General features: G+C 52.6%; 1 protein-coding gene across 1 annotated transcript in view; it reads right to left on the reverse strand.

Moving 5' to 3' along the window:
- LOC147101939 (lipocalin-like) overlaps positions 1–8,693 on the reverse strand; it is a 46,354-nt gene extending 37,661 nt beyond the window's left edge. The window contains exon 1 of the mRNA XM_085965958.1: positions 8,542–8,693. Within this exon, the coding sequence (XP_085822084.1) occupies positions 8,542–8,637 (96 nt within the window). The 5' untranslated portion in view covers positions 8,638–8,693. The remainder of the gene's footprint in view (positions 1–8,541) is intronic.
- Positions 8,694–14,741: the final 6,048 nt, after the last annotated feature.

The following is a 14,741-nucleotide window of genomic DNA, read 5'->3' on the forward strand; positions in this document are numbered from 1 at the left end:
GGATCGGAGGAGGATTGGAGGAGGATTAGAGGGAGGATCGGAGGAGGATCGGAGGAGGATCGGAGGAGGATCGGAGGAGGGATCGGAGGAGGGATCGGAGGAGGATCGGAAGGAGGATCGGAGGAGGATCGGAGGAGGATCGGAGGAGGATCGGAGGAGGATCGGAGGGAGGATCGGAGGAAGATCGGAGGAGGATCGGAGGAGGATCGGAGGAGGGATCGGAGGAGGATCGGAGGGAGGGTCGGAGGAGGATCGGAGGAGGATCGGAGGAGGATCGGAGGGAGGATCGGAGGAAGATTGGAGGAGGATTAGAGGGAGGATCGGAGGAGGATCGGAGGAGGATCAGAGGAGGGATCGGAGGAGGATCGGAGGGAGGGTCGGAGGAGGATCGGAGGAGGGATCGGAGGAGGATCGGAGGGAGGATCGGAGGAGGATCGGAGGAAGATTGGAGGAGGATCAGAGGAGGTTCGAAGGGAGGATTGGAGGAGGATTAGAGGGAGGATCGGAGGAGGATTGGAGGAGGGATCGGAAGGAGGATCGGAGGAGGATCGGAGGGGGATCGGAGGAGGATCGGAGGGAGGATCAGAGGGAGGATCGGAGGAAGATTGGAGGAGGATCAGAGGGAGGATCGGAGGAAGATTGGAGGAGGATTAGAGGGAGGATCGGAGGAGGATCGGAGGAGGATTAGAGGGAGGATCGGAGGAGGATTGGAGGAGGATGGGGGGGGATCGGAGGTAGGGATCGGAGGGAGGATCGGAGGGGGTTTCAGAGGATGATTGGAGGAGGATCAGAGGAGGATCAGAGGAGGATCGGAGGGAGGATTGGAGGAGGGATCGGAGGGAGGATCGGAGGGGGGATCGGAGGAGGATTGGAGGAGGATCAGAGGAGGATCAAAGGAGGATCAAAGGAGGATCGGAGGGAGGATCAGAGGGGGGATCGGAGGGATTATCGGAGGGGGATCGGAGGATGATCGGAGGAGGATCAGAGGGGGATCGGAGGAGGATCAGAGGGGGGATCGGAGGAGGATCGGAAGAGGGATCAGATGGAAGATCGGAGGAGGGATTGGAGGGAGGATCGGAGGAGGGATCGGAGGAGGATCGGAGGGAGGACCGGAGGGAGGATCTGAGGAGGATCGGAGGGGGGTCAGAGGAGGATCAGAGGGGGGATCGGAGGAGGATTGGAGGGAGGATCGGAAGAGGGATCAGATGGAAGATCGGAGGGGGGTCGGAGGAGGATCAGAGGGGGGATCGGAGGAGGATTGGAGGGAGGATCGGAAGAGGGATCAGATGGAAGATCGGAGGAGGGATCGGAGGGAGGATCGGAGGAGGGATCGGAGGAGGATCGGAGGAAGATCGGAGGAGGATCGGAGGGAGGATCGGAGGGAGGATCTGAGGAGGAGCGGAGGGGGGATCGGAGGGAGGATCAGAGGAGGATCGGAGGAGGATCGGAGGGGGATCGGAGGAGGATTGGTGGAGGATTGGAGGAGGATCAGAGGGAGGATCGGAGGAAGATTGGAGGAGGATTAGAGGGAGGATCGGAGGGGGATCGGAGGAGGATTAGAGGAGGATCGGAGGATGATCGGAGGATGATCGGAGGAGGATCGGAGGAGGATCAGAGGAGGGATTGGAGGAGGATTGGAGGGAGGATCGGAGGAGGGTCGGAGGGGGGATCGGAGGGGGATCGGTGGAGGATTGGAGGAGGATCAGAGGGAGGATCGGAGGAAGATTGGAGGAGGATTAGAGGGAGGATCGGAGGAGGATTAGAGGGAGGATCAGAGGAGGATTGGAGGAGGGATCGGAGGAGGATCGGAGGGAGGATCAGAGGAAGATTGGAGGAGGATTAGAGGGAGGATCGGAGGAAGATCAGAGGAGGATCGGAGGAGGATCGGAGGAGGATTAGAGGAGGGATTGGAGGAGGATCGGAGGGAGGATCGGAGGAGGGTCGGAGGAGGATCAGAGGGGGGATTGGAGGAGGATCGGAGGGAGGATCGGAGGAGGATCGGAGGAAGATTGGAGGAGGATCAGAGGAGGTTCGAAGGGAGGATTGGAGGAGGATTAGAGGGAGGATTGGAGGAGGATCAGAGGGGGATCGGAGGAGGGATCGGAGGAGGATCGGAGGGGGATCGGAGGAGGATCAGAGGGAGGATCGGAGGAGGCATCGGAGGAGGATCGGTGGAGGATTGGAGGAGGATCAGAGGGAGGATCGGAGGAAGATTGGAGGAGGATTAGAGGGAGGATCGGAGGAGGATTGGGGGGGATCGGAGGTACGGATCGGAGGGAGGATCGGAGGGGGGATCGGAGGAGGATTGGAGGATGACCGGAGGAGGATCGGAGGAGGATCAGAGGGGGGATCGGCGGGAGGGATCAGAGGAGGGATCGGAGGGGGATCGGAGGGAGGATCGGAAGAGGGATCAGATGGAAGATCGGAGGAGGGATTGGAGGGAGGATCGGAGGAGGATCGGAGGAAGATCGGAGGAAGATCGGAGGAGGATCGGAGGGAGGATCAGAGGGAGGATCTGAGGACGAGCGGAGGGGGGATCGGAGGAAGATCGGAGGAGGATCGGAGGAGGATCAGAGGAGGATTAGAGGAGGGATTGGAGGAGGATTAGAGGGAGGATCGGAGGAGGATCAGAGGGGAATCGGAGGGAGGATCGGAGGAGGATCGGAGGAGGATCGGAGGAGGATCGGAGGAAGGATCGGAGGAGGATCGGAGGAGGATCGGAGGAGGCATCGGAGGAGGATCGGAGGAGGATTGGAGGAGGGATTGGAGGAGGATCGGTGGAGGATTGGAGGAGGATCAGAGGGAGGATCGGAGGAAGATTGGAGGAGGATTAGAGGGAGGATCGGAGGAGGATCGGAGAAGGATTGGGGGGGGGTCGGAGGTACGGATCGGAGGGGGGATCGGAGGAGGATTGGAGGATGATCGGAGGAGGATCAGAGGGGGGATCGGCGGGAGGGATCAGAGGAGGGATCGGAGGAGGCTCGGAGGGGGATCGGAGGGAGGATCGGAAGAGGGATCAGAGGGAGGATCGGAGGAGGATCGGAGGAAGATCGGAGGAGGATCGGAGGGAGGATCAGAGGGAGGATCTGAGGAGGAGCGGAGGGGGGATCGGAGGAGGATTGGAGGGAGGATCGGAGGAGGATCGGAGGGGGGATCAGAGGAGGATCGGAGGAGGATCGGAGGGAGGATCGGAGGAGGATCGGAGGGAGGATCGGAGGAGGATCGGAGGGAGGATCGGAGGAGGATCGGAGGAGGATCGGAGGGGGATCGGAGGAAGGATCAGAGGAGGATCGGAGGAGGATCGGAGGGGGGATCGGAGGGAGTATCGGAGGGAGGATTGGAGGAGGATCAGAGGGGGGATCGGAGGGAGGATCGGAGGAGAATCGGAGGAAGATCGGAGGGAGGATTGGAGGAGGATCAGAGGGGGGATCGGAGGAGGATTGGAGGAGGATCAGAGGGAGGATCGGAGGAGGATTGGAGGAAGATCGGAGGGGGGATCGGACCAGGATCGGAGGAGGATCCGAGGGGGAATCGGAAGGGGGATTGGAGGGAGGATCGGAGGAGGATTAGAGGGGGAATTGGAGGAGGATCGGAGGGAGGATCGGAGGAGGATCGGAGGAAGGTTGGAGGATGTTCGGAGCGAGGATTGGAGGAGGATTAGAGGGAGGATCGGAGGAGGATTGGAGGAGGGATCGGAGGAGGATCGGTGGAGGATTGGAGGAGGATCAGAGGGAGGATCGGAGGAGGATTAGAGGGAGGATCGGAGGAGGGATCGGAGGAGGATCGGAGGGAGGATCGGAGGAAGATTGGAGGAGGATTAGAGGGAGGATCGGAGGAGGATAGGAGGAAGATTGGAGGAGGATCGGAGGAGGATCGGAGGAGGATCGGAGGATCAGAGGAGGATCGGTGGAGGATTGGAGGAGGATCGGAGAATGCATCAGAGGAGGATCAGAGGGGGATCGGAGGGAGGATCGGAGGAGGATCGGAGGAGGATCAGAGGGGGGATTGGAGGAGGATCGGAGGAGGATCAGAGGGGGGATCGGAGATAGGGATCGGAGGGGGGATCGGAGGAGGATCGGAATAGGATCAGAGGGAGGATCGGAGGGGGATCGGAGGAAGGATCGGAGGGGGGATCGGAGGAGGATCGGAGGGAGGATTGGAGGAGGATCAGAGGGGGGATCGGAGGAGGATCGGAGGAAGATCGGAGGAGGATCGGAGGGGGGATCGGAGGAGGATTGGAGGGGGAATCGGAAGGGGGATTGGAGGGAGGATCGGAGGGAGGATCAGAGGGAGGATCGGAGGGGGATTGGAGGAGGATCAGAGGGAGGATCGGAGGAGGATCGGAGGGAGGATCAGTGGAGGATCGGAGGGAGGATCGGAGGAGGATTAGAGGGGGGATTGGAGGAGGATCGGAGGGAGGATCGGAGGAGGATCGGAGGGGGGTCGGAGGGGGATCTGAGGAAGGATCGGAGGGGGATCGGAGGAGGATCGGAGAGAGTATCGGAGGGAGGATTGGAGGAGGATCAGAGGGAGGATTGGAGGAGGATCGGAGGGGGGATCGGAGGAGGATCGGAGGGGGGATCGGAGGAGGATTGGAGGGGGGATCGGAGGGGGAAACGGAAGGGGGATCGGAGGGAGGATCGGAGGGAGGATCGGAGGGAGGATCGGAGGGAGGATCGGAGGGGGATTGGAGGAGGATCAGAGGGAGGATCAGAGGGAGGATCGGAGGGAGGATCGGAGGGAGGATCGGAGGAGGATCAGAGGGAGGATCGGAGGAGGATTAGAGGGGGGATCGGAGGAGGATCGGAGGGAGGATCGGAGGAGGATCGGAGGAAGATTGGAGGAGGATCGGAGGAGGTTCGGAGGGGGAATCGGAAGGGGGATCGGAGGGAGGATCGGAGGGGGATCGGAGGGAGGACCGGAGGGGGATCGGAGGGGGATCGGAGGGAGGATCGGAGGGGGATCGGAGGGAGGATCGGAGGGGGGATCGGAGGGGGATCAGAGGGAGGATCGGAGGGAGGATCGGAGGAGGATCGGAGGGGGATCGGAGGGGGATCGGAGGGAGGACCGGAGGAGGATCGGAGGAGGATCGGAGGGGGATCGGAGGGGGATCGGAGGGAGGATCGGAGGGGGGATCGGAGGGGGATCGGAGGGAGGATCGGAGGGGGATCGGAGGGAGGATCGGAGGGGGGATCGGAGGGGGGATCGGAGGGGGGATCGGAGGGGGGATCGGAGGGGGATCGGAGGGGGGATCGGAGGGGGATCGGAGGGGGATCGGAGGGAGGATCGGAGGGAGGATCGGAGGGGGGATCGGAGGGGGATCGGAGGGCGGTCTTAGTTTGAGCTCCTCCTATTTCCACAGAGATGGAAATTACATGGACTGCTGGATTGGTCGCTCACACCCAGAACAACTGGGCACGTACAGCACAAGCTCCGCCCATTTGTACACCAAACTCAATTGGGGTCCTAGAAGTGGCGTTAGGACCTCGGTTTGGATGTGTAAGACGCCTAACACTTGTTTCAGAGGCACGCTCCGCACACCTTAAGTTACTCTTCCAAGCTGGTCCCGACACGCTGCCGGAGAGAGCTCGATACAGATTACAGCCCCGCAAACTTCATTTCATGGCCAAAAACAGGGCAAACCTGCTTTAAATTCCGCCCTCATACAACGTCAATCAACTTTACATTCTCCTCTGTTCCTACAGTAAGTAGAAATCACAGACTACAACCCTAGAAAATGACAAAATCAGGAGCGACTCAATGGAACCGCACCCTGGAAATCAAAGCCTCCTCACCCACCACCGTAATCCTCACCCACATACCGCCCCGCCTCACCCATCACCCCAATCCTCACCCACATACCGCCCCGCCTCACCCATCACCCCAATCCTCACCCACATACCGCCCCGCCTCACCCATCACCCCAATCCTCACCCACATACCGCCCCGCCTCACCCATCACCCCAATCCTCACCCACATACCGCCCCGCCTCACCCATCACCCCAATCCTCACCCACATACCGCCCCGCCTCACCCATCACCCCAATCCTCACCCACATACCGCCCCGCCTCACCCATCACCCCAATCCTCACCCACATACCGCCCCGCCTCACCCATCACCCCAATCCTCACCCACATACCGCCCCGCCTCACCCATCACCCCAATCCTCACCCACATACCGCCCCGCCTCACCCACCACCGTAATCCTCACCCACATACCGCCCCGCCTCACCCATCACCGTAATCCTCACCCACATACCGCCCCGCCTCACCCACCACCGTAATCCTCACCCACATACCGCCCCGCCTCACCCATCACCCCAATCCTCACCCACATACCGCCCCGCCTCACCCATCACCCCAATCCTCACCCACATACCGCCCCGCCTCACCCACCACCGTAATCCTCACCCACATACCGCCCCGCCTCACCCACCACCGTAATCCTCACCCACATACCGACCCGCCTCACCCATCACCGCAATCCTCACCCACATACCGCCCCGCCTCACCCACCACCATAATCCTCACCCACATACCAACCCGCCTCACCCATCACCGCAATCCTCACCCACACACCGCCCCGCCTCACCCACCACCGTAATCCTCACCCACATACCAACCCGCCTCACCCACCACCGTAATCCTCACCCACATACCGACCCGCCTCACCCACCACCGTAATCCTCACCCACATACCGACCCGCCTCACCCACCACCGTAATCCTCACCCACATACCTACCCGCCTCACCCACCACCGTAATCCTCACCCACATACCGCCCCGCCTCACCCATCACCGTAATCCTCACCCACATACCGACCCGCCTCACCCACCACCGTAATCCTCACCCACATACCGACCCGCCTCACCCACCACCGCAATCCTCACCCACATACCAACCCGCCTCACCCATCACCGTAATCCTCACCCACATACCGACCCGCCTCACCCATCACCGCAATCCTCACACATCACCGCAATCCTCACCCACATACCAACCCGCCTCACCCACCACCGTAATCCTCATACACATATCAACCCACCTCACCCACCACCGTAATCCTCACCCACATACCGACCCGCCTCACCCACCACCGTAATCCTCACCCACATACCGACCCGCCTCACCCACCACCGTAATCCTCACCCACATACCGACCCACCTCACCCATCACCGCAATCCTCACACATCACCCCAATCCTCACCCACATACCGCCCCGCCTCACCCACCACCGTAATCCTCACCCACATACCGACCCGCCTCACCCATCACCGCAATCTGCACCCACATACCGTCCCGCCTCACCCATCACCGCAATCCTCACCCATCACCGCAATCCTCACCCACATACCGATCCCCTCACCCATCACCGCAATCTGCACCCACATACCGACCCGCCTCACCCATCACCGCAATCCTCACCCATCACCCCAATCCTCACCCACATACCGACCCTCCTCACCCATCACCGCAATCCTCACCCACATACCGACCCGCCTCACCCATCACCGCAATCATCACCCACATACCGCCCCGCCTCGCCCATCACCGCAATCCTCACCCACATACCGCCCCACCTCGCCCATCACCCCAATCCTCACCCATCACCCCAATCCTCACCCATCACCCCAATCCTCACCCATCACCCCAATCCTCACCCATCACCCCAATCCTCACCCACATACCGATCCCCTCACCCATCACCACAATCCTCACCCACATTACGGCCCGCCTGACCCATCACCCCAATCCTCACCCATCACCCCAATCCTCACCCACATACCGACCCCTCACCCATCACCCCAATCCTCACCCATCACCACAATCCTCACCCACATACCGACCCCTCACCCACCAACGCAATCCTCACCCACATACCAACCCCCTCACCCATCGCCCCATCCTCACCCATCTCCCCAATCCTCACACATCACCGCAATCCTCACCCACATACCAACCCGCCTCACCCATCTCCCCAATCCTCACACATCACCGCAATCCTCACCCACATACCAACCTGCCTCACCCATCGCCGCAATCCTCACACATCTCCGCAATCCTCACCCACATACCGATCCCCTCACCCATCACCCCAATCCTCACCCACATACCGATCCCCTCACCCATCACCCCAATCCTCACCCACATACCGATCCCCTCACCCATCACCCCAATCCTCACCCATCGCCAGTATCCGCTCCCACCTCCACTGGGTTCTTGTGCCTTACATTGCTATCCTTGTTTTCAAATTCTTCCCTGTGCCTCACTCCCCGCTCTCTGTGAAATGTTGCTGCAGTGATCTCAGCCCACATTCTGCATTCCTTACTGTCCATTCCTCCACCATGGATATGCTCTGAGATGTTCCCCTGAGTGATGAGCAGTGGATAGTTGACGGGTTGATTGTATGTGGGTGAGGTACCGGAGGATGGGCAGTCTCCCAGAATCCCATGCTCGTCTGGAAACATTGCCTTGAGAGAGGGAGAAAATTATAAAACACAGAGAAACGCAATACATCCTGCAACACCCATAGTACCTGGTTGAGGTTGAAGTTGCTCTGCACATGGATTTCCCCGTGCACGGCTAGTGCGCAGAACAGTGCCAGAGCGGCACACAACATCATCTTGTCCATTACTGCTGGTCCTGGTGCTGCCACAGACTCTCAGAGATTGTCCTTATCACAGTCATCTGGAAGCTCATATTTATAAAGGAAAAAAACAGACAGCCGGATAGTGAGCCGCACCCAGCAACATACTGAACTCATTTAAATCTCTCACATGACACTGCATCAAAGTGGGCTCATCGACAACAGACATACATTTCGAATCTCACGACAATCAGATCCTATTCTCACGAACATCGAAACACTCACATCAGATCCTAATCCCACAAATATCAAACACTCACATCAGATCCTAGTCTCACGAACATCTAAACACTCACATCAGATCCTAATCCCACAAATATCAAACACTCACATCAGATCCTAGTCTCACGAACATCTAAACACTCACATCAGATCCTAGTCTCACGAACATCTAAACACACACATCAGATCCTAGTCTCACGAACATCTAAACATTCACATCAGATCCTAGTCTCACGAACATCTAAACACTCACATCAGATCCTAATCCCACAAATATCAAACACTCACATCAGATCCTAGTCTCACGAACATCTAAACACTCACATCAGATCCTATTCTCACGAATATCAAACACTCACATCAGATCCTAATCCCACAAACATCTAAACACTCACATCAGATCCTAGTCTCACGAACATCTAAACACACACATCAGATCCTACTCCCACAAATATCTAAACACTCACATCAGATCCTAATCCCACAAATATCTAAACACTCACATCAGATCTTAGTCTCACGAACATCTAAACACACACATCAGGTCCTAGTCTCACAAACATCTAAACACTCACATCAGATCCTAGTCTCAGGAACATTCAAACACTCACATCAGATCCTAGTCTCAGGAACATACAAACACACACATCAGATCCCAGTCTCAGGAATATTCAAACACTCACATCAGATCCCAGTCTCAGGAACATCCCAACACTCACATCAGATCCTGGTCTCAGGAACATCGAAACACTCACATTAGATCCTAGTCTCAGGAACATCTAAACACTCGCATCAGATCCTAGTCTCACAAACATCTAAACACTCACATCAGATCCTACTCTCACAAATATCCAAAAACACACATCAGATCCTAGTCTCAGGAACATGTAAACACTCACATCAGATCCTAGTCTCAGGAACAGCCAAACACTCACATCAGATCCTAGTCTCACAAATATCTAAACACTCACATCAGATCCTAGTCTCACAAACATCTAAACACTCACATCAGATCCTAGTCTCACAAACAGCTAAACACTCACATCAGATCCTAGTCTCACAAACATCTAAACACTCACATCAGATCCTAGTCTCACAAACATCTAAACACTCACATTACATCCTAGTCTCACAAACATCCAAATACTCACATCAGATCGTAGTCTCACAAACATCCAAATACTCACATCAGATCGTAGTCTCACAAATATCTAAACACTCACATCAGATCCTAGTCTCAAGAACATTCAAACACTCACATCAGATCCTAATCCCACAAATATCAAACACTCACATCAGATCCTAGTCTCACGAACATCTAAACACTCACATCAGATCCTATTCTCACGAATATCAAACACTCACATCAGATCCTAATCCCACAAACATCTAAACACTCACATCAGATCCTAGTCTGACGAACATCTAAACACACACATCAGATCCTACTCCCACAAATATCTAAACACTCACATCAGATCCTAATCCCACAAATATCTAAACACTCACATCAGATCTTAGTCTCACGAACATCTAAACACACACATCAGGTCCTAGTCTCACAAACATCTAAACACTCACATCAGATCCTAGTCTCAGGAACATTCAAACACTCACATCAGATCCTAGTCTCAGGAACATACAAACACACACATCGGATCCTAGTCTCAGGAATATTCAAACACTCACATCAGATCCCAGTCTCAGGAACATCACAACACTCACATCAGATCCTGGTCTCAGGAACATCGAAACACTCACATTAGATCCTAGTCTCAGGAACATCTAAACACTCGCATCAGATCCTAGTCTCACAAACATCTAAACACTCACATCAGATCCTACTCTCACAAATATCCAAAAACACACATCAGATCCTAGTCTCAGGAACATGTAAACACTCACATCAGATCCTAGTCTCACAAACAGCTAAACACTCACATCAGATCCTAGTCTCACAAACATCTAAACACTCACATCAGATCCTAGTCTCACAAACAGCTAAACACTCACATCAGATCCTAGTCTCACAAACATCTAAACACTCACATCAGATCCTAGTCTCACAAACATCTAAACACTCACATTACATCCTAGTCTCACAAACATCCAAATACTCACATCAGATCGTAGTCTCACAAATATCTAAACACTCACATCAGATCCTAGTCTCAAGAACATTCAAACACTCACATCAGATCCTAGTCTCACAAACATCTAAACACTCACATCAGATCCTAGTCTCACAAACAGCTAAACACTCACATCAGATCCTAGTCTCACAAATATCTAAACACTCACATAATATCCTAGTTTAAAAATATCTAAACACTCACATCAGATCCTAGTCTCAGGAACATCCAAACACTCACATCAGATCCTAGTCTCACAAACATCTAAACACTCACATCACATCCTAGTCTCACAAACATCTAAACACTCACATCAGGTCCTAGTCTCAAGAACATTCAAACACTCACATCAGATCCTAGTCTCACAAACATCTAAACATTCACATCAGATCATAGTCTCAGGAACATCCAAACACTCACATCAGATCCTAGTCTCACAAACATCTAAACATTCACATCAGATCATAGTCTCATGAACATTCATACACTCACATCAGATCCTAGTCTCATAAACATCTAAACACTCACATCAGATCCTAGTCTCACAAACATCTAAACACTCACATCAGGTCCTAGTCTCAAGAACATTCAGACACTCACATCAGATCCTAGTCTCACAAACATCTAAACACTCACATTAGATTCTAATCTCATGAACATCTAAACATTCACATCAGGTCCTAGTCTCAAGAACATCTAAACACACACATCAGATCCTAGTCACATGAACATCCAAACACTCACATCAGAGCCTAGTCTCACAAATATCTAAACACTCACATCAGATCCTAGTCTCACTAACATCTAAACACTCATAACAGATCCTAGTCTCACAAGTATCTAAACACTCACATCAGATCCTAGTCTCAGGAACATCCCAACACTCACATCAGATCCTAGTCTCATGAACATTAATACACTCACATCAGATCCTAGTCTCAGGAACATCTAAACACTCACATCAGATCCTAGTCTCATAAATATCTAAACACTCACATCAGATCATAGTCTCAGGAACATCCAAACACTCACATCAGATCCTAGTCTCATGAACATTCATACACTCACATCAGATCTGAGTCTCAGGAACATCTAAACACTCACATCAGATCCTAGTCTCACAAACATCTAAACACACACATCAGATCCTAGTCTGACGAATATCTAAACACTCACATCAGATCCTAGTCTCACAAATATCTAAACACTCACATCGGATCCTATTCTCACAAATATCTAAACACTCACGTCAGATCCTAGCCTCACAAACATCTAAACACTCACATCAGATCCTAGTCTCACAAACAGCTAAACACTCATATCAGATCCTAGTCTCACAAACATCTAAACACTCACATTACATCCTAGTCTCACAAACATCCAAATACTCACGTCAGATCCTAGTCTCACAAATATCTAAACACTCACATCAGATCCTAGTCTCACAAACATCTAAACACTCACATCAGATCCTAGTCTCACAAACATCTAAACATTCACATAAGATCCTAGTCTCACAAACATCCAAATACTCACATCAGATCCTAGTCTCACAAACATCTAAACTCTCACATCAGATCCTAGTCTCAGGAATATCTAAACACTCATATCGGATCCTAATCTCTGGAACATCCAAACACTCACATCAGATCCTAATCTCAAGAACATCCAAACACTCACATCAGATCCTAATCTCAGGAACATCCAAACACTCACATCAGATCCTAATCTCAAGAACATCCAAACACTCACATCAGATCCTAATCTCAGGAACATCTAAACACTCATATCAGATCCTAGTCTCACAAATATCTAAACACACACATCAGATCCTAGTCTCACGAACACCTAAACACTCACATCAGATCCTAGTCTCGCAAATATCTAAACACTCACATAATATCCTAGTTTCACAAACATCTAAACACTCACATCAGATCCAAGTCTCACAAACATCTAAAGACTCACATCAGATCCTAGTCTCCGGAACATCTGAACACTCACATCAGATCCTAGTCTCACAAACATCTAAACACTCACATCACATCCTAGTCTCACAAACATCTAAACACTCACATCAGGTCCTAGTCTCAAGAACATTCAAACACTCACATCAGATCCTAGTCTCATAAACATCTACACACTCACATCAGATCCTAGTCTCACAAACATCTAAACACTCACATCAGGTCCTAGTCTCAAGAACATTCAAACACTCTCATCAGATCCTAGTCTCACAAACATCTAAACACACACATCAGATTCTAATCTCATGAACATCTAAACACTCATATCAGGTCCTAGTCTCAAGAACATCTAAACACACACATCAGATCCTAGTCACATGAACATCCAAACACTCACATCAGATCCTAGTCTCACTAACATCTAAACACTCATATCAGATCCTAGTCTCACAAATATCAAAACACTCACATCAGACCCTAGTCTCAGGAACATCTAAACACTCACATCAGATCCTAGTCTCACAAATATTTAAACACACACATCAGATCCTAGTCTCGTGAACATCTAAACACACACATCAGATCCTAGTCTCACGAACATTTAAACACTCATATCAGATCCTAGTCTCATAAATATCTAAACACTCACATCAGATCATAGTCTCAGGAACATCCAAACACTCACATCAGATCCTAGTCTCATGAACATTCATACACTCACATCAGATCCTAGTCTCAGGAACATCTAAACACTCACATCAGATCCTAGTCTCACAAACATCTAAACACACACATCAGATCCTAGTCTGACAAATATCTAAACACTCACATCGGATCCTAGTCTCACAAACATAGAGTCATAGAGTCATAGAGTAATACAGCACGGATAGAGGCCCTTCAGCCCATCGTGTCCGTGCCGGCCATCAAGCCCTATCTAATCTAATCCCATATTCCAGCATTTGGCCCGTAGCCTTGTATGCTATGGCATTTCAAGTGCTCATCCAAATGCTTCTTAAATGTTGTGAGGGTTTCTGCCTCCACCACCCTTTCAGGCAGTGAGTTCCAGACTCCAACCACACTCTGGGTGAAAAAGTTCTTTCTCAAATCCCCTCTAAACCTCCCGCCCTTTACCTTGAATCTATGCCCCCTAGTTATTGACCCCTCTACTAAGGGAAAAAGCTCCTCAGCATCCATCCTATCTATGCCCCTCATAATTTTGTACACCTCAATCATGTCCCCCCCTCAGCCTCCTCTGCTCCAAGGAAAACAAACCCAATCTGCCCAGTCTCTCTTCATAGCTGAAGCGCTCCAGCCCTGGTAACATCCTGGTGAACCTCCTCTGCACCCTCTCTAACGCGATCACATCCTTCCTGTAGTGTGGCGACCAGAACTGCACACAGTATTCCAGCTGTGGCCTAACCAGTGTTTTATGCAGCTCCATCATAACCTCCTTGCTCTTATATTCAATGCCTCGGCTAATGAAGGCAAGTATCCCATATGCCTTTTTTACCACCTTATCCACCTGTTCCGCCGCCTTCAGGGATCTGTGTACTTGCACACCCAGATCCCTCTGACCCTCCGTCTTGCCTAGGGTCTTTCCATTCATTGTGTATTCCCTTGCCTTGTTAGTCCCCCCAAAGTGCATCACCTCGCACTTTTCCGGGTTAAATTCCATTTGCCACTGTTCCGCCCATCTGACCAACCCATCTATATCGTCCTGCAGACTGAGGCTACCCTCCTCGCTATTTACCACCCTACCAATTTTTGT

Source organism: Somniosus microcephalus, chromosome 23 (assembly GCF_052327205.1).
Source record: "Somniosus microcephalus isolate GS21.2 chromosome 23, FLI_Smic_1.0, whole genome shotgun sequence".
In the NCBI taxonomy this organism is placed as follows: Eukaryota; Metazoa; Chordata; class Chondrichthyes; order Squaliformes; family Somniosidae; genus Somniosus; species Somniosus microcephalus.